Here is a 17,849-nt window from a genome sequence, read left to right on the forward strand (position 1 = left end):
GAACCGAGGATCATCTGCTGGGACTCAAATCCAGGCTCCCCATCCCTCACTCTCCCATGCCTGGAAAGCTCATCTTTCCTACCCCAAAGGGCAGCATGATCCTCTCCCCTTCTCAGCAAAGGGGTCACTATGAAGTGGCAACAGGACATGAGAGGAGGGATGCCTGGCTGGCTCAGTTAGTGTAGAACATGTTAACTCTTGATCTTGGGGCCATAAGCTTGCTTAAAAATTAAAAATAAATAAAAATCATGACAAATCAAATGCTTTCTCCTCTGACCTGCCCACTTCTCAAGGGAAGTAGGGGGAGGGCAGAGGGCAGGCAGATGTCCTGCACACCTTAATATCACCCACCAGGAGGGAAGGAGGGGCCTTGCTAATGCTTATCCATTTGGAAGATGCACCCTATCTGTGGGTTTCAATCCTTTCTCTCCTTCCCACCTTGCTTTAAACCATTTCGGCCGTCACTCCCAATTTCCACATAAGCTGTCCGAACATAAGAACTCTTCCATCTCTCCATCTCTCTCATCAAATGACAACAGAAAATCGAGGGACACACAGCCTGAGAAAGCATGTTCAGTTCTAGGGCGTTTTCTTTTTTTTTTCTTTTTTTTTATTTAAATAAGGAGAATTCTTTCATATGGAAAGAGCTAGTACAATCACATATTTGAAAGGAGAAACAATAGGTACTGATCCGGAGGGAAGGGCAAAGGGTGAGTGTGCCACCATGGCCTGCTGAATCCATGATTCCATTTCCCATTCAAGGGAAAAGCTTCCCCAAAAATATATAAACAAGCTACACTTTACACCTTTAGCCATCGTCTGCCCTTTCAAATATCTGGTCTACATGAAAAGACAAAGAGGAAAGGCCAAAATAAAAACAAAAGGGAACAAAAACAAAAAAACCCTCAAGAACAACAAAAAACCCAAACCCTTTTTACTATGCAAGGCATGAGGTCAAAAGCTTACAGTATCCCCTTTAAACAATGGAAGAAAGTCATCCACGGAACCTTTATAGAAATTTCCACCCTGAGGCTTTGTAGCATGCTGAAGACAGGGTCCCAAGGACACTGCCACCCAGCCAAGGTGGGAAATGGTGAACAGCAAGGTGAGATGCACCTGGAAGATCACTAGCCCAGTATGCACTGGTGGTCCCCAGAGGGCATGGCTGGGGGACAGTGTCTGACCCCAACAATGAGACACCCTGTCCCAGGTGATCTCTTAGATCCATCTCACATTTTCAAGCAGGAAGGGCTGGCTTTCTAGAAGTCTGCATTTCCCATTCAGCACAGAACATGACAAAGCACAAACACTCTAGTGTTCTCGGTTGTCAAAGGCCATTTCCAACAGACCCAGGCTTGCTCTGCAAGAAGTGAAAAGGGACAAATACAGGTTTGGGAGGCAACATGCAGCTACTTGGTGGAGGGGAACCGAACAGCAGGGAGGGGCTTTACCAGGTGGCCACATTGTCTCAGCAGGCCATTTCTGAACACGGCCATGCACCTGTGTGCACACCCTCAGCCTCCTGGGCCCTGAGCACCAGTCACAAACCTCATCACCCACCCCAAGGGCAGATCCAGAAGACAGGAGGGCGAGGGCATAGCTGGAGAGACCCAAAGTCAATATTTAACAAGATTCCCCAATATTCCCTAGAAGTGGCTGGCATGGCCACAGCTTTGGAACTCAATCAACTGATTTCTGAATGTGTAAGTCATCCTCTGTCTTCCCTCATAAGGAACCCAGAACCAGAAGTGAATGAATTCTGAGTTTGAAAACAGTAATAATGTGGATTAAAAAGGGGGAAGCAATAGTAAAGAAAACCAGACCAAATATAACTGGCAGAGAAGTTTCCAGGGGGTGTACTCGACCCCACTCTGGGATTTTCACCCCACTGAGTAGGTGACACTGGACAGACACTACTGCAGGGTTACTGGTTGCTGCGCAACGGGCTGTACCACCAATGGCCAGGGCCAAACTGCCAGCATCAGGAGGGAGACAAAGGGACAGCAAGGGGGCTCTGACACTACCCACCTCCCCCTGCCATCAGTCTCAGCAGCAGCAGAAAGGTAAATGTCATCTTTACCTGCTCCCACCAACGGCCCCGTGGCATCTTGGCAGAGGCCTCTGCAGGGAGGTGTGCTCTGAGGATGGGGGTTTGAAACCACAAGAAGACCCTAAGCTCTATTACCTTGAGCTTGGTTCTAAAACCACATGAAAAGAAGAGATATTGCACCTTAAAACCTCTCTGTACTACAAACTGCATTTCATCAGACCGAGGAAGGGACGGGGGGTGGGGGTGGGGGTGGGTGGACAGGCCCTCTGCCCCAAGCCCAATTTAAAACCTGTATCTTAGTGGGAAAGACACTGCAGCTCGGGCACACAGAGGTGGTGAATGCACTGAACTTCACATGCAATTTCCTGGCCTTTCCTGCACAGAATAATTCAGACATTATATATAAATAGAGCAGTGAAACATTTACTTTTTTCACCTAGACCTACAACATCAATACATATAAATAAATTCTAGTGTTTTTTGTTTTTATTGGGGAGGGGGAGGAGAAAATACAGGGGTGGACAAAAGGGCTGGCGAACAGGTGACCTTTTGTTTTTATTTTTTCTCAAAACAGGAAGTACTGACACACTGACGGCTGGTTCACCTGAAGGGTACACCTTGAGTTTGTCACAGCATCCTGGGCTGTTCTGTTGAATTTCAAAATGAGAAAACCTCTGTTCCTTTTTGATGTACAATGTGCACCAAAATTAGGTGTGTGAGCCCGGCCATGTTTATGAACATACAGGCGGTGGTGAATGTGTGTGGCTCCCACAGGGGGAGCCGGGCAAAAGAGGCAGGTGGCAGCAGAGGGGAGCGCCAGGCAGGGCAGGTGGTCACAGGGACAGCAGTCACACACTTGCAGGGGAAAGAAAGAGCAGATGAGCACACAGGGCAGGTGAGCGCAGGCAACTCAAGGGAGCAGCCCTTGGTAAAAGGACCTCAGAATAAAGCTTCAGGCCTGAAGATGACCAGCTAGTAAGAAGCAGGGTCTGAGGGTGGAGGTAGGAAAAGGGACACAGAAAGCTGCAGATGAAGCACTAGAGCAACTTTCAAGAAAACTGGGCCTCTCCGGATGACACCCCACCCTCCCCACAGACGTTGGCACTCTGGCTGGCAGGGTGTGCCCCATTTCCTTCAAGCAGGGAAGAACGACAGAAGGTTATGGGTGCCACACCGTCCCTAAGGCGCTTCTCTCCACCCAGCTTGTATGCTAGACACAGAGCTCAAAACCACAGGACGTCACACCCCTGTAGGGGCCCTGAGGCTGGACTCAGGGACGAGCAGGGCTCGTCCCCACTCACCTACTGCTTGTCCTCTGAGCCTGGTCCTCCTTGGAGCCATTGCTGGTGGCAGGCAGCACCTAGTTTAAGGACTGGCTGGCTGGTTAGTTACTCTGAAGTCCATGTACACACCCTGCAGGTTTCCCTTCCCCTATCCTTGGAATGACAACATCAGGGACGATTTCCTTCTGGGTCTTATTTTAAAAATAAACAACAAAAACCCAGTATCAAATGGCTCACACAAACATTTTGCTAGCGGCCACTGCAGAACGACGGTCAGACCTGCGACCCCCGCCCCCTGCAGATCCCGCCCCGGCCGTCTGGGAAGATGGGCACCCAGCGCCCAGCTCAGGCCCCTCTGTCCCAACCACCTGGGTCTGCCAGTGGGAGCGAAGAAAAGGAGAAAAAGGAAGCCCTGGTGGCAGCCTTCCAGGCCGCATACCTCGGCTACAGACCCCAGCAGACAGCCGTCCTCGCACCCCTGTCCCCAAGGGAAGGGGCCTCACAGGTTCCAGGGACGAGCTGCATGAAAGGTGGCAGGACAGAGGAATCCAGACAAGAAGGAGACAGCCTCAGGAAGAAAAGAGGAGGGTATGTCACAGAAGGCTTCAAGGAAGGGCGTGCGGGTCACACAGCAGCCCCCTGGGTGTCAGAGCCCCCGACACGGAGGCGGTCAGCTCGCACTGTCCGGGCCGCACTGGCAAACACCAGTGATTCTGTATCTCCACGATTCACCTTAGGTGCCCCGTGGTCAGCATGTCCACTGGCGTTAGAAGAGTCCAGGACAGAAATTGTGTGTCATTCTTACGCTAAAAACGCCATCAGCTTCACTGGGCTGCCCCTAAACTCCAGCAGTTATCAGGCCAGGGGCTGGAACCCACCGTGACACTGACCTTACTTCCCTCTCAGTCACTCTCCCAAGCAAGGAGCTGCCCACTGGCAAGCCCTCCACGTTTCCTGCGAGCACCCGCACCGGCTGACCCACTAAGAGCGCACGGGGGGACACCTGCCTCAGAGTCCTGTTCAGGAATCGCAGTGACAGACCAGCGGACCAGGCAGGGGACAGGTGGAAATGTGGTCCTGGGACAGAGGAAGGAAGGGGGTGAGGGAGGGGGGTGGCGAAGAAGTATAAAAGTTCAGCTATGCACACATAGCTTCGGTTTTTGTTTTCTTTTCCTTTCTCCTTTGTAAAAACTTTAGCTGCTTTTTAAAACAAAAAGCCTCAAACTAAAATGGCCCTGCTGCCAAACCACTGTGCCTGGGGCCAGGAGGGAAGGGAAAGGAAAGGAAGGGGAGGGGAGGGGAGGGGGGAGGGGAGGGGAGGGGAGGGGAGGGGAGGGGAGGGGAGGGGATGGAAGCCAGAAAGCACCCTGGCGGTGGGGTGGGTGGGGCGGGGTTTTCTGGCCTGCACAAAGGCTTGAGTCACTCCACGGTCACGGTCACGGTGGAAAGGAGGCGGGGACAACGTGGGGACAGGGTCAGTTTGCTTGCTTGTTTGCTTCATATTAAAGCGAGCAGGTCAATGCCACATATCCACGGGGGCAAGCTGGTCGGACAATGGAGCTTTCAGGAGTGGACAAGGGAAGGAAGGTCTCTCAGTCCGGGCCAGGTGGTTGGACGGTGGATCTCCAAGATGTCCGCGTGTCTGGCTGCGTCAGAGGCCAAGCGGCAGCCCTGCGCTCAGGGGGGCGAGGCGTGGCCCAGCACCTTCAGGCCTTGCTCTCTTCCACCTTGACCGCCCGAGGCTTGATTGCTCCGGTTCGCTTCATCTGGGAGGTGGCAGAGGGGGCTTCCTGCAGCTTCACGGCTCCCAGGCTGGCTTTTTCATCCACTCGTTGTTTGGCCTTTGGACAGATGAATGGGGACAGTTACCCTTATGCCGAAATGTCCATCTGGACACACAGCTCTCACCACCCACACCTGCTCATGAGTCACAGAGAAAAGCTACCCCAAGAAGCCGATCCTTTGGTGGAAGGAGCAAACCAAAGAACTCCCTCCCCTAGGAAGGACACTGGCGTGAGCTACTCTCTCCCCTCCCATGGGTGCTGAGGGCAGTGGTTCAGAGAGGCAGGAAGATGCCGGGTCCTCTGGGAAGCATTCTGTGATGCCCATGGGTTTCTGCGGGAGCAGCACGTCCAAGGCTGACCAGAAGGACCTTCTCAAATCAGTGCACCCCTTGGCCCAATGGGAAAAAGCCCTGGAGCAGCCCCAACACCCCACAAGTCAGAACTCCTGAATGTTTGCCGAGGGGCACGGGACCACTGGCTGGGCTTGGTCCATCCCTCATCTTCAACGCCCACTCCCTTCTGACTCCCACTCTCCAGAAACCTTTCCCCAGGACCCTAGTGTGGCCTCGAGATCTCCAGTCAGGGTCCCATTAACCTGCAGCTCTGCACAGGGGATGTGTCACAGAGTGGCTGGGGTCAACTATGCCCCTGACCAGGGTGTGAACTCTGCAAGGAAGCTTTAGCAGCTCGGTCCAAGCAATTCAGGGAACAACCCTCCAGGGAACCAAGTTAGGAGGAGTGTAAGGAGTGATCAAACTTCCGCCTCCACCAGCCAGGAATGCGGTTTTATTAAAAAGCCATGCCTGACATGTATGAGCTCTGGAGCCCCATCACGTTTTATAGAGTGGCAGCCGAGAATAGTGCCTGAAGGCAGAGACACTAAGAAGCCCCTTTGGTTGCAAAATGGGAAAGCGTCATTCCACATGTACTCCCACCCAGCCGAGACAGAGACGAGACACAGCACTTACTAGAGCTAGCACGTGCACGCACGCACACACGCGCACGCACACACACGCGGCTTCTACAGCTGACCCACAGACCTAACCGAGTCCCAGCGCCTTCACAGCCCAAATCGCTAGGGAGGCAGAGTCCACCTTCTGGCGCCACCTCCTTAGAGGAATCCGTATCCTTCCTTCTCTGCAGGACAAGGAAGGATCCAGACGCCTGTCAAGAGGAGAAATGCCTTGGCCAGGAGGGACTCAGGCTGCCGGCTCCCGGCGCCACGCTCTAAGCGCTAGGGCATGTCTCTCTTTATAAGAGGAGCACTCAAACGGGTTGGACAGTCCCTTCTCTTTTGGCGCTTGGAGATGGGCCTAAGCGTCCAGGGCTGGAGGGTCTGGAAAGCCATCTTCTACCTGTTGAACGTAGTGTCCCTGCACAGAGCCCATGTTAACTGCTGATCCAGAGGGCTTCCCACTGGGGCTAGCAGAGCTAGGCCTGAAAAAACCAAAGGCAGGGGGTGAGAACACATGCGTCGCCAGAGAAAACGAGTCAAGCCTAGCATACGGCGCGGCCCTGGCTTGGGCGGCGCCCTCTCCAGCGGAGGAAAGCCAAGACTTCAGACAGCCAGGGTGCAGGGGGCACCAGAGCAGCTCGCAGAGACCCAAGGGCACAGGGGCCGAAGCCTTGGCTGTGGGTAGATATTGACCGGACGAGTGAATGGGCACTACCTGTCTCTCTGGGCCTGGAGGGTCTGGAGGGTCTGGACCGATGGGACTCTGTGACCCAGACAAATGGTCTATGAAGCTGATTTCAGAATGGTGCCAAGTTTATTCCTAGAGTTTTCACTTTTTTAGACAGTGTGTGTGGGAGGGTGAGTGGAAAGAGAAACCAAAAGGAACAAAAATCTTTCAGAACATCTTTCTGAATGTATCCGTTGACCAGACAACCAGTTCTCCTGGATGTTGCCTAGGTGCTATGTGGAAGAAAGATTCTGTGGTCAAAAGCTTGAGAAGTGCTGTGTGTGGGAGTTTATCGGGACCCTGGACAGTGGGGGAGCTCAGACCCTGTGCCAAGCACCACGATCCCAACGAGCACACCCCTAAGTATCTGACCAGGGAACCCTTTTTTGGCAAGGCACACCTCAGAAGCCCTGTTTCCAGAAAACCTGGGAAACACTGCTCTATAAAAATACACCAATTTCCCCCCCACTACAACCCCAACAAAACAGAGGCTATTCGTGAAGGCTTCTATGTTTTACGCGTTCTTCAAAGAGCCCACTGCTGTGTCCCTACCCTGAACAGACATGGGCAACTCTTGCTGTGTGAGCATCTGTGCTCTGGGTTTGCCTCTGGGACCAGATGCAGCTCAATGTCACCCATGGCGACAGGGGGTTGACAGCATTTGTTTATCCACAGAGCTTCCTTCCTTATTCCAGACTACAGGCGTCATTCTGTGTTGCTGTCTGTATCTTTCGTACAGTTCTGTTATTTTGGCCTATGTGAAAAATATGGTCACAACACAAACTAATAAACAAAAATAAATTAAGCCAAAGGGTAAAGTAATAGAAAAGATGATGGAAAGGGGGAAACGTCACACAAATGCCTCTGGAAATGCAGGTGGAAGCATGGAATGATGGGAAGGACGGGATGGACGGGACGGATGAGGACCCAGCCTCGACACTTCAAGAGCAGCGGGGCACAGTGGCCACAGCTGCAAGACCGGAGATGGTGCTCTGATCTGCAGACGTGCTCCCCACTTGGAGAGCAGCTATACGCCCCTAGAGGGTCCTCAGGGCACCCTGGAGCCGGGCCGCTCACCTCTCACAGAGCGCCATGAGTCACACGTCTGCTTTGCTCGCTTACAAACAGGAGGATGCTCCAAGCATCTCCCACGTGTAACAAGAGCCAACCGCACCTGCCCATGGGCCCCGGGCCAGAGCATGCTGCCTCCCCATCCCTGCCACTCTTCCTCAGGGGCAAATAGGTCAGTAAGGCCAGAGGTTCTTTAACTTTCTAGTATAATAAGTAATTCCACACCGGGATTCATGCAAAGCCACCTCCCAATCCAGCTAAGGGACCTGGGACAGTTAGTTACTGGAGAGGCAGAGACCGAGACCAAGGACGCAAAGAGAAGGGGCCAGTCCACATGGCCCGACAAGGCCAGCAGCCACAGGACCTCATGGGGCCAGAGGGCCAGTGCAGGGGGCCTGCAGCCCCAGGAAAGGAAATTCTCCTCGCCTTCCAGGGAGTACACCTTCCTGGTCAGCAAATCCTTTGTAAAATCTGGTGGGAAAGCCGTGAGCAGTCAGGTCAGGCCTCACACTATTAAAACATCAGCTTACTACCTTTCCAGAAAGCTCTCCCACAACAGGACATTTTATTATGATGACAAAAAGCAGAATCACTCTGCTAGTTCACTAAAACATGGTTCACTTGGTTCACTAAAACATGAAAGTGTCCCAGTATTGAAATTTCAAAGTGACACGTGGCCTCAAAGGGGACCCTGCCTCAGTGCCCTCCCATGGCTCTCCCTGGGCCCCCAAGACTCTTCTGAACCATGGAGTCCCCCATCTAGACCAAGTACTTGGTGATGCAGCATTCGACCCCTACCCAGGGCATTTCTTTACCTGTAAGTCTGGGGTGATGGCACAGAGCCTCCTGAAGGAACATTCTGTTTACTGTCGGCAAAGTGGAAGCCCTTCATCTCCATCTGAGAGGACTGGAGACACCACAAAGGTATGAGTGGTCATTTGATGGCCCTGTGCTGCCTGGCCCTCACTGAACCACCCTCGTGCAGAGACACTGAGAATTTCCAGCGGGGGAAAGGGATCACCTAAAGCAAACTGCACCCTCCCCCCTCCAATCTAGGCTTGAGAGGCTTCTTGGAACCAAGGACCATCCTGTTTTTGTTCTCTCGAAGTGGGATGGAGAGAGAGGACTGTGCACCACCACCAGGATGGCCATCAGCAGAGCCCCTGAAGTCGGGGAGGAATGCAGAGCCTGGACCCCAGCCCTAGACACACTCCATGGGGATGTCTGGGACGGTCTCTGAAATGGCCCCACAGCTCCCCTAGCCAAGAGGCCCCAGGCATCACCACCACACACCCCTTCCCTTCCCCTCTGGGTGTCGGCTCATGTTATTAGCTTGAACCAAGGCGGGGAATGATTGCGCCCCTAGAAGACTTCACCACGAGCAGGAAACCAGTGGTCTGGTGAGGCCAAGAGCTAGCTTGCAGCCCAACCTCTGGAATTTTCTGCCCCAACAGCACTTCCTGACTTAGCTAGCAAGGTTTCTCCCAGGCACGAGAGAGTCCTCCTTACCTCTCTGCTGGTGTTAAGGACCGAAGGCTGGGAGCCGGGTGGAAGGATTCTTCGGGGGGCCCCGACAGAGAGGCTCTGCCCCTGTGGCAGCTGGATGGACTGTGGTAGAATCAGAGGCTGCTGCCCGGAACCGTACCGCGGCAGAGGCAGCTGGGAGCCAGGCAGCGGCATCGTCAGCTGCTGGGCGACAGGGACAGTCAAGAGGAGGAATGGATGTTGAGGAGAAAGCCACGAACTACTGTTTACATATGTCCCCCAGGAGAAGACACACATTATACTGCAGGTTGTCATTTTAAGAGAATTAAAGCGTGGCCTCTGCACAGCAATATAGGGTCTAGATTTCTGCTAGGGAATACCCTCAGAAGTAGGGCAAGTCTGATTGCTGGAACCAGCACGTGGAAAAGACAAGCTCAGGGCCCTGCAAGAAGGTGCTACACTGTAACATGCTCACAGGGGACAGGAGTGGCTCCTCTCCAGGGCTGCAGAGGGCTGCATGCACCCAAGGGAAGCACCAGGACACTGTCAGACCCAGGGAGCAGGGAGGACAGAGCGTCATACTGGACACAGACCCAACATGGGGAGTGCGGGCAACAAGCCCCTTATGCGTTGGGGGGGTGGGGCGGGGAAGAGTTAGGGAAGGTCAGGAGGCTTCTTAGGAGGTAATGTCCAAGCAAGTCCCCAAACACGAACACTGGATGGATTTCTATCTACATACTGCTTTGCAAGGCAAAAAAAGGGAAAACGCCCTTTATTGTTTTGCCTCTAAAGGGTATGGAAAACTCAACTGAGTTCTGGGGTAAAGGGTTCCTGGAACTGGAGACTCTTGGATCCTTCTGAAGACTATTATAATAGCAGAACATGGGGGAGAGGGGAATGGTGACAGCAAGCTCTAAGGGACCGCTTCTCAAGTCCAGCACCAGGTGGGTGACAAGGACAGGGGGGTGCCTCAGGACTGAGGCAGGGACGCCACTTGTCTCTCAGTCACTTTCCTCTTCATCCCCCTGCATTGAGTCCACGGGGGGGTCAGAAGGATCTATTGGAATTACATCACGGAGACGAGTGGCAGCCAGAGCCTCAAGACCCCACGCTCCTCCTTGCACACAATAGAGTGTGGGACGAAGAGGAGGATGGTGCTATGCTTCTGGAGCATTGGCTCCCCATGTGGTATGGCCAAAATTGTGTTTTAGGGGGAACCTCAGCTGCTATGTTGAGAACAGATCATTGGCCCCAAGAGTAGAGCCAGGAGATCTGGGAGGAGCCCCCACAGGAGCCTGGACAGGGTGGGGTGTGGAGGGAATGAGAAGTGGCTAGATTCTGTATACCTTCCAAAGATAGAGCCAATGGCACTCGCTGAAGGATCAGAGGGGATGTGAGGGGACATGGGGACCTACAGTGACATAGATAAGACAGCCAGAAGGACCAGGAGAAAAATCAGGTTTTGGACTTGATGCCTTCACACATTATGTTTGATATGCCCTAAGACACCAGAGCAGAGGAGACGGGTAGCCCACAGGTGAGAAAATAAATACCTGGTGGGACTGGGAAGACCTAAGTCCCTTGATGGGACTTTGAGCCATAGGACTAGACAGAGGTTGGAGGGCAGAGCCTAGGGGGCACCAAGAAATCACAGACCACGCAGGTGAGGAAGAGGGGGTTGCCAGGATGGCAGCGCCTATGAACAGAGTGAAGAACATGACTCCAGGTGTCAGGAGCATCCCTGAGTCAAATGCTGTGGATGGGTCAGCAAGATGAGGGTAAAGAATAACCATCAGGAATTGACTGGTGTCCTTAAAAAATTTTTATGGTTTTGTGTTTTTAATAAGGGGAATAATAGAGTTGGCTGGGTACAGCCCTTCGTTGTGCCCACAGCACACATGATGTACATAGGAAGGAGCTGGAGCCTGGCTGGAAGGGCCTTCCCCAAGCTCCGCCAGCCCACCCCTGTGGCAGGAAAGCCCTCAGGTGGTGCTTTGTACAAGATCTCTTCTTTCATCACTGCTTCTATTTCTCTAGTGACAGGGTAGAGGTAGAGGGTGGTGAGGAGAAAGTTGCAAGTCTGAGACGGGCACTGGAGGCTGGGGATTGATGGGGCCCGAGTACAGGGGCATGGAGACCCCCGAGGGTGGCTGTCGGGGCCTGGCGGCAGGTAGCCCAAGCAGGTCTGGTTTTCTGTAGGCACAGACAGCTGTGCAGACACAGGCCTGGACCTAAGTGAGAGCATTGGAGCGGGGACAAGGACAAATGCAACGGGCAGCACCAATAAGCTGGCAGGGAAGAAGTGAGCCCACAGGGGAAGGTGATCAGGTGGCCAGAGCTGCGTCGCTAGCGGGAAGAGCTAGCAGAGCAGGGGTGGGCATGAGTAAAACCCTTAAACTTGAGATGGTGGAAAAGGTACAGCTTCTGGCATTGACAAGTCCCGACAGGACCACAAGCACGGCGGAGCCCTGGTGGCAAGGGGCCAAGGAACAGAGACCAGGCTATCATCTACACACACATCAAAACCACCAGCAGTTACAACAGGAGCTATGCTGGAGAGACTGAGCCAGGAGCTACTCTCAAAGTTGTCCAATACTACTGATGGTCACAGGAGAGGAAGACATGATGCCAAACGCTGGATTCATAATATGGACTCACAGTAACATGGAGGCCAGTGGAGCAGTTGACAGTATGGGCTCCAGGGCTGGGGTTCTGGGGAGAACAGAGGGAGAGCTGTCCAGAAGCATCAGTATGCCAGGAGAACATGCACCCCATCTCCAAGCCCCCCAGGATGAGGGCGGGAGAGAGGCTGTGGGAGGAGCAATGCTCTCAGGAGATAAATAGGACAGGACCGTTCCAGAGAGGCAGAGGACCTAGCCCCAGTTCTAGCAGCCCAAGGACCAATCACAATGGTTACAAGCTGCACATAAGTCAGCAAAATCAAGAGACAGATAAAAAGGAAAAACAGTCACAAGAGAAAGAGGCCCTAGTGTGTTGGGCAGAGGAGATAGAATTCCTGACCTGTGGGAGCTGGGAGTCCAACAACTGGGAGGCGCCTAGGCCCGCAGCCTGACCCAGCTGGCCCTCGTAGACCAGGGCTTGGTTTCCACTCATGGGCTGGTAGGGGGAGCCGGACTGGGGCTTCACCATCTCTAAGGGCTGCATGCCTGGGAACGCCGAGTATGGAGGCTTCAAGGCTGTGCCTCCAGAGAGGATCATGGTGCTGGGTGGTGACAGGCTGGGATGCATGTACACCTGAGATCTGCAAAAGCCAGACAGACGGTGGGTCAGATGTAGGAGCACACCAGTGGGTCTCAAATAGAAGCACGCAGCACGATCCCCCAGAGGGCTTGCTAAAATCCACACTGCTAGCCGCCCCCCCCCCCCCCTCCAAGCTTCTGACTCAGAAGATCCGGACAGAGCCTGAGAATCTGCATTTGTAACATGGACCTAGATGGTGTGGATGCTGCTGGTCCAGGGGCCACAGTTTGAGCATCACTAGATGACACATCCAGGCTGTACAAGGCACAAGAAAACCTATGTGATGCTAAAGGCATGGGACTTCAGACACATGGGAAGAGCAGACCATGGGTGGAGGCAGGCGGTGGAGGCAGGCAGGAGGAAGGGAAGATGGAGAGGGGCTGTGAAGGGGTAGGACGACGTGGAAAAAAACACAAGGCCCATGGAGGACCATCATCAAGCCCACGCAGCTCCTCCAAGAGTCATTAATGACTCTGAAGTGACCATGATCACCACCTCCCCCCACCAACCGCCCCAAAGCAGAGGCGAGGAACGGCAGCTCACAGGCCATAGAGGTGGAAGCTTGTGTCCCTGGCTGCATCTCACCTGAAGGGCTGTAAGGAGCTGAAGATCTCCTGAGCCTGGGAGGCAGGAAGCCCGCCCCTCAGTCCCAGCTGGGCTGGAGCCTGCAGAGATGTGTGAAGGGAAAGAGGGATCTGCTGGGCAGCGGCAGCCTGCGGAGGGGAAGCCAGGCAGGTAACTGGGCAGGTGACCTTGGGGGCCCTCTGAGCTGCTCCCCACCCCGCCCCGCCCCCTGTCCAGCGGCAGTGCAAACACTGCCCCAAATGCAAACTGGGGCATGTCCTTCTGGTGCTTTCCTTGCTCTTGGGAAAAAGCAAACAATTGGCTAACAATCCCAAACCCTGGCACGTTCCTATCCTGGATTCTGTACAACAGCAAGAATGAATTCTAGCTACGGTTATCAACAGAGGCATGTCAATGGTAAACAGGACTCATACATGAAGAATACATGCGGTACAATCCAGTCACGTGGAGATCAAAATCTGGTAAATCTAAATGATGTAATAATTAAGAGTATGTTTCATAAAAAGGTTGCGACAGGCCAAGTCCTCTGTCCCCAAATCTGCTTCTGCCCAAGGGCCCCACCGTCCTGGCACACAGTTCTGTGGGCTGCTGGACCATCAGAAGGCTCCACTCCAGCTTCAGGAGGGAGACTTCAGAAATCCGCCCCTTGCAGCACAGAAAATATGCCCATCCTGCATGAAAACAAACACCTGCACGTTTCTAAAACTACCTCTTTCTAATGCATCCATGCCTGGGAGTCTAGGCTTTTCTTCTCTTCATCAGAAGGATACCTGATACCAAAGGATACCAAAGAGAATTCCGTTTCAGCTAATTCCCCAGCTAGGACACAGGAAGAGCTCTGAGAGAGGGAGACAGAGAGTCTGGAGCACTGAGCTCCCCTCCTCTTCCCTATCTCTCCTGTGTTCATTCACTGAATGTTTCCTGGCTGCTAGGACAGGCTGGGAGCTGGGCATTACATGTGAGGGACACAGGAAGCCAGACAATGAACAAATCAATGAAGGAATTAACTCCACTGTGCGCTGCACCCCCCCCCCCACCACACCCTGCCCAGGCCCGCCTGGCTTGCAATCATCACCTGCTGGTAACTCTGCTGCTGAGGTATCGTTTGAGGAACCAGCCGGGGCTGACTTGCAAACACATGGCCATCCAGGTACAGAGGCGGCAGGTGGTTGCCTGCAAACAGAATTCCAGAAGACAGAATAGGATCAAGTCTCACTGTTCCCAAATGTTTGCACGTGCATGCTTTTCCGGGGAATCGGGAGGGAGTGTGTGCAGAGCCTGCTCAGCTCCCTGCTGGTGGCCCCTTACTCCAGCAACCCCACACCGACTCACCCACTGACAGCAGCTTCAGGGCCCCAGAGCAGGGGCAGGCTCCAGCCTAGCCTTCCTACCCAACCCCTGGCCCACCGGCCCACACCTTCGGGAGTGGCTCCACTGCAGCCCCCGGGTTCTCTGTCCCCCTGCGCTGAGTCCACAGTGGAGGATCAGAACAGTTTCCTGAGACTCTGTAGCTGGGCCCTCAAACCCTCACCTTTCCCTCTGGGCACCAACACGGTGGTAAAAATGGCTACCACTTACTGAGGGCCTGGCTGGTACAAAGCCCTTTCCAGGTATGACCTCATCTCATCAGCTAACCCATGGAGAGCCAGTCTTCTCTCATGGAGAAGGGACCACAGCAGAGGGCTAAGCCACTCACTGGCGGAGATGACATAGCCACTGCATGTGACCTGGCTCTGACTCAAAGCCCCATCTCTGCTTGCTCCTGGTCTGCTTCCCAGGGCAGGGGAGCAGAAAAGCAGGAGGGGCAAGTTATCTGCAGCACCTGAGAAGCTATGACCATTCAACCCAGAAACAAGTTCCTTCTTCTGCAACTCCTTAAGTCAAGCAATCCAAGTTGAGAGAGAGAGAGAGAGAGAGAGAGAGAGAGAGAAGGGAGGTGAGTGATCCCCCGGAGCTGGTTCAGGCCAGGGATGGCATATACCTGGGAGAGAAGCAGAAGGCGCGACCGAGGCCACAGGCATGGGCGGCATGGAAACTCCCCCGAAGGAGCTATAGTTCACCCCGGTGGAGGCTCCCACAGACGACGGGGGCTGGATGCCTGAGCCCCCGCCTCCAGGAGAGCTCTGCTCTGGCAAACTGGGCGAATTTTCCCAAGCCTTGCGTGCAGACTCCATCTGAGAAGCCAGGGGAGTGGAAAAATTACCACCAGGGCAGCAGAGGCTAATACAGCTGGGGGGTGGTGCTTCCTGCTTCTGTGCAAGCTAGGGCACCAAGGTGGTACGACCCCCCCCCCCCCCCCCCACTCCTCCGACTGTGCTGGTGATACCTTCAGGGTGAGGTCGGCGGTGGGGAAGGACATCTGGGAGAGGCCAATGGCCCTCTGGATGTGATGGTCGCGCCGGAGGATGGGAATACTCTGTGTTAACCCCGCCTGGAAGGAGACAAGAAATTGTGGACTAGGCACAGATGCAACATGACAGCACACCAAAATATACCTTCAGCTTGGGCCACATGCACTCGACACGTTGGGGATGAAGCTGCCAGCCACAGAGCCACAGAGATCATGTGTGTCTCCTCCAGAGAGCTGCCTTCACAGACTCCCTCCATGGGAGCCCACAGGGAGCAAGCCCCATACCCCCACCCATGGAGCACTCCACTTCAGCAGGGGCAGCCACGCCAGCAGAAGAACTGTGATCAGCTATCAGCACAGAGGCAGCAGGACCTCACCTGGAGATCCCCAGGTCCTGTCTCAGCTGCCCCACCCAAAAACTGAAAAAAGAGGCCCTTGGGAACATTTCTTCAGGAATGTGGCCAATAGACCCTCCCACACACACCCAGTGCCCATGGATGTATTATAAGGATCCTGAGCAGTTGCTCAGGATGAAGACATCTGTCCCAGGCACTATCAAACATACATAACCACAGACCTTGGAAGATCAGAGGATCACAGAATGCCAAATAAGCCAGACCTCAGGAATTATGTTCTCCCATTTTAAGATCACAACACCTGGATGTGGGACATTTACACAACTTGCCCAAAGGCATGCAACCAGCTAGAAAAACGTGTCATGCCTCATACTCGGGTCAGGCAGTTGGTCCCCTCCTCTGGCTTCAGAGCCCCCCCCGGGAGGTTTCCTCTGTTCTTTCTAGGGCCTGCCAGAGTAAAGAACAACAGGGCTTGGGGTGGAAACACACTCACATTACTGGCCAAGGCATCCTGAAGTTTGACAACCGGATTTCCCGCCGGACCAGAGGCAGAACCAGGTGGCAAGCTGAAATCGGAGTCCTGGAGAGGAGGAAGAGCCCACTGAGATCATCCGGCCCACCTTTCAGCAGAGACACACGTTAATTTGAGCCACAGTCTCCATGACTCAAAAAACTGACTGAACAGCAATCACCAGATGGTACCCAAAACAAGATGCCACCCTCTGACTCCCTCTGTGCTCCCTGCCTATGCCCACTGACCAACCTGATGGAGACACTGAAGGTAACCAGTCTGCTCAGCCTGAGAACCTAGCTGCTGTCAGTAGAACCATCTAGAAGGCAGCTAAATAACACCTGCCTCGTCCAGCACGCCAACATGCTCCCCCAGAGTACTGTTTGGCTCCCATCTCTCTGCTGTTTCTTGGGTGACAAGCCTGTCTCAGCACCCACCCCTTCCTCTCCAAGTACTTAAAAAAAAAAAAAAAAAGGTGGGGGGGTGGAGGGAAGGAAATAATCCAAGCCTCACTTTTGGATTGACTCCAAATTCAATGGGCGGCACCGGCAGCACAGAGTCCACGTGAATCTCAACCCCGTTAACAGGCGGGACGACAGCCCCCTGCAGCCGCTCAGCCCCCTCTGAGCCCTTTCTGTTTTTCAGAGAACGCTCATTGCCGATGGGTCCTGGTCTGTGCTCCTTGCTCTGTCCTGAGCCTTGTTCTGAATCCTTGGTGGAAAAGCAGAGACACTGAGAAACACAGACCAGAAGGACCCCAGTCCCCAGCTTCTGAGCCCAGGAAGAGGGGAAGACAGGACGACAGCCCCTCCTGCCCTGGCTCAGGCCCACGAGTGGACTTCCAGCTTACCTTCGGCTCAGGCTGTTTCTGAGCCTGCTCCTTGTGGCTGTCGGCCTTGGGCTCCAGGCCAGGCCCGTTCATGTCCTCAGGCTTCAGAGTGCCGTACGGGGAGCTGCGCTGTGAGGAGGTCGCAGACGACTCCCGAGACTCAGCACTCAGGTCAACGCCGCTGTCCCCCTGGCTGCTCTTAAAACCCTGCTGTGCAAGCACAAAACAGTTTAGGAGCCTTGACCCCCAAACTCCAACATGGGACCATCCAGGAAGCAAGACCAAGCACGTGACTGAGTCACATAGCCACCCCCATGCCTGTCCCTTTTAGACTTTCACCCTCACCGGCCGATGGTGCCCAACAACTGAAGACGTGATCGAAACCACAAGATATTCACTGGACACCAGAGACATGGCTGCCAAACTTATCCCCTTGTGACTCAGGTCTGATAGACCAACAGCCACCATAGGCTTGCAGATGAGGCCTGGGTTGCTCACTGTCCAGGGTTATTCACCGCTCTTCCCTTCACACAGGCACCTCACCCAGATCAGGAGTCAGGACCTGTGGCAAAGGTCCCTGGGCCAGCCTCACAGGCTCTGGT

At 54.0% G+C, this 17,849-nt stretch overlaps 1 protein-coding gene and 1 non-coding gene across 13 annotated transcripts in view; both read right to left on the reverse strand.

Annotated features, from left to right (window-relative positions):
* Positions 1-572: 572 nt before the first annotated feature.
* The window catches only part of PRRC2B (proline rich coiled-coil 2B), a 91,873-nt gene continuing 74,596 nt past the window's right edge, over positions 573-17,849 (reverse strand). For 3 of the 12 annotated variants that reach the window (XM_072748325.1, XM_026009538.2, XM_072748326.1), the window contains exons 21-32: positions 17,269-17,457; positions 16,932-17,129; positions 16,401-16,487; positions 15,528-15,632; positions 15,183-15,375; positions 14,277-14,374; positions 13,202-13,329; positions 12,377-12,617; positions 9,380-9,556; positions 8,686-8,777; positions 6,473-6,554; positions 573-5,174 (exon numbers count right to left, since the gene is read on the reverse strand). In XM_072748325.1, the coding sequence (XP_072604426.1) occupies positions 5,040-5,174; positions 6,473-6,554; positions 8,686-8,777; positions 9,380-9,556; positions 12,377-12,617; positions 13,202-13,329; positions 14,277-14,374; positions 15,183-15,375; positions 15,528-15,632; positions 16,401-16,487; positions 16,932-17,129; positions 17,269-17,457 (1,725 nt within the window). In that variant the 3' untranslated portion in view covers positions 573-5,039. Of the gene's footprint in view, positions 5,175-6,472; positions 6,555-8,685; positions 8,778-9,379; positions 9,560-12,376; positions 12,618-13,201; positions 13,330-14,276; positions 14,375-15,182; positions 15,376-15,527; positions 15,633-16,400; positions 16,488-16,931; positions 17,130-17,268; positions 17,458-17,849 lie in introns of all 12 variants that reach the window. The other 9 variants (XM_072748323.1, XM_026009537.2, XM_072748324.1 and 6 more) reach the window with 6 other exon arrangements.
* On the reverse strand, positions 10,353-10,435 carry LOC112928042 (small nucleolar RNA SNORD62). The gene has a single exon (XR_003236673.1). It is a non-coding gene; the product is annotated as a small nucleolar RNA SNORD62 (small nucleolar RNA).

This window comes from Vulpes vulpes, chromosome 2 (genome assembly GCF_048418805.1).
Source record: "Vulpes vulpes isolate BD-2025 chromosome 2, VulVul3, whole genome shotgun sequence".
In the NCBI taxonomy this organism is placed as follows: Eukaryota; Metazoa; Chordata; class Mammalia; order Carnivora; family Canidae; genus Vulpes; species Vulpes vulpes.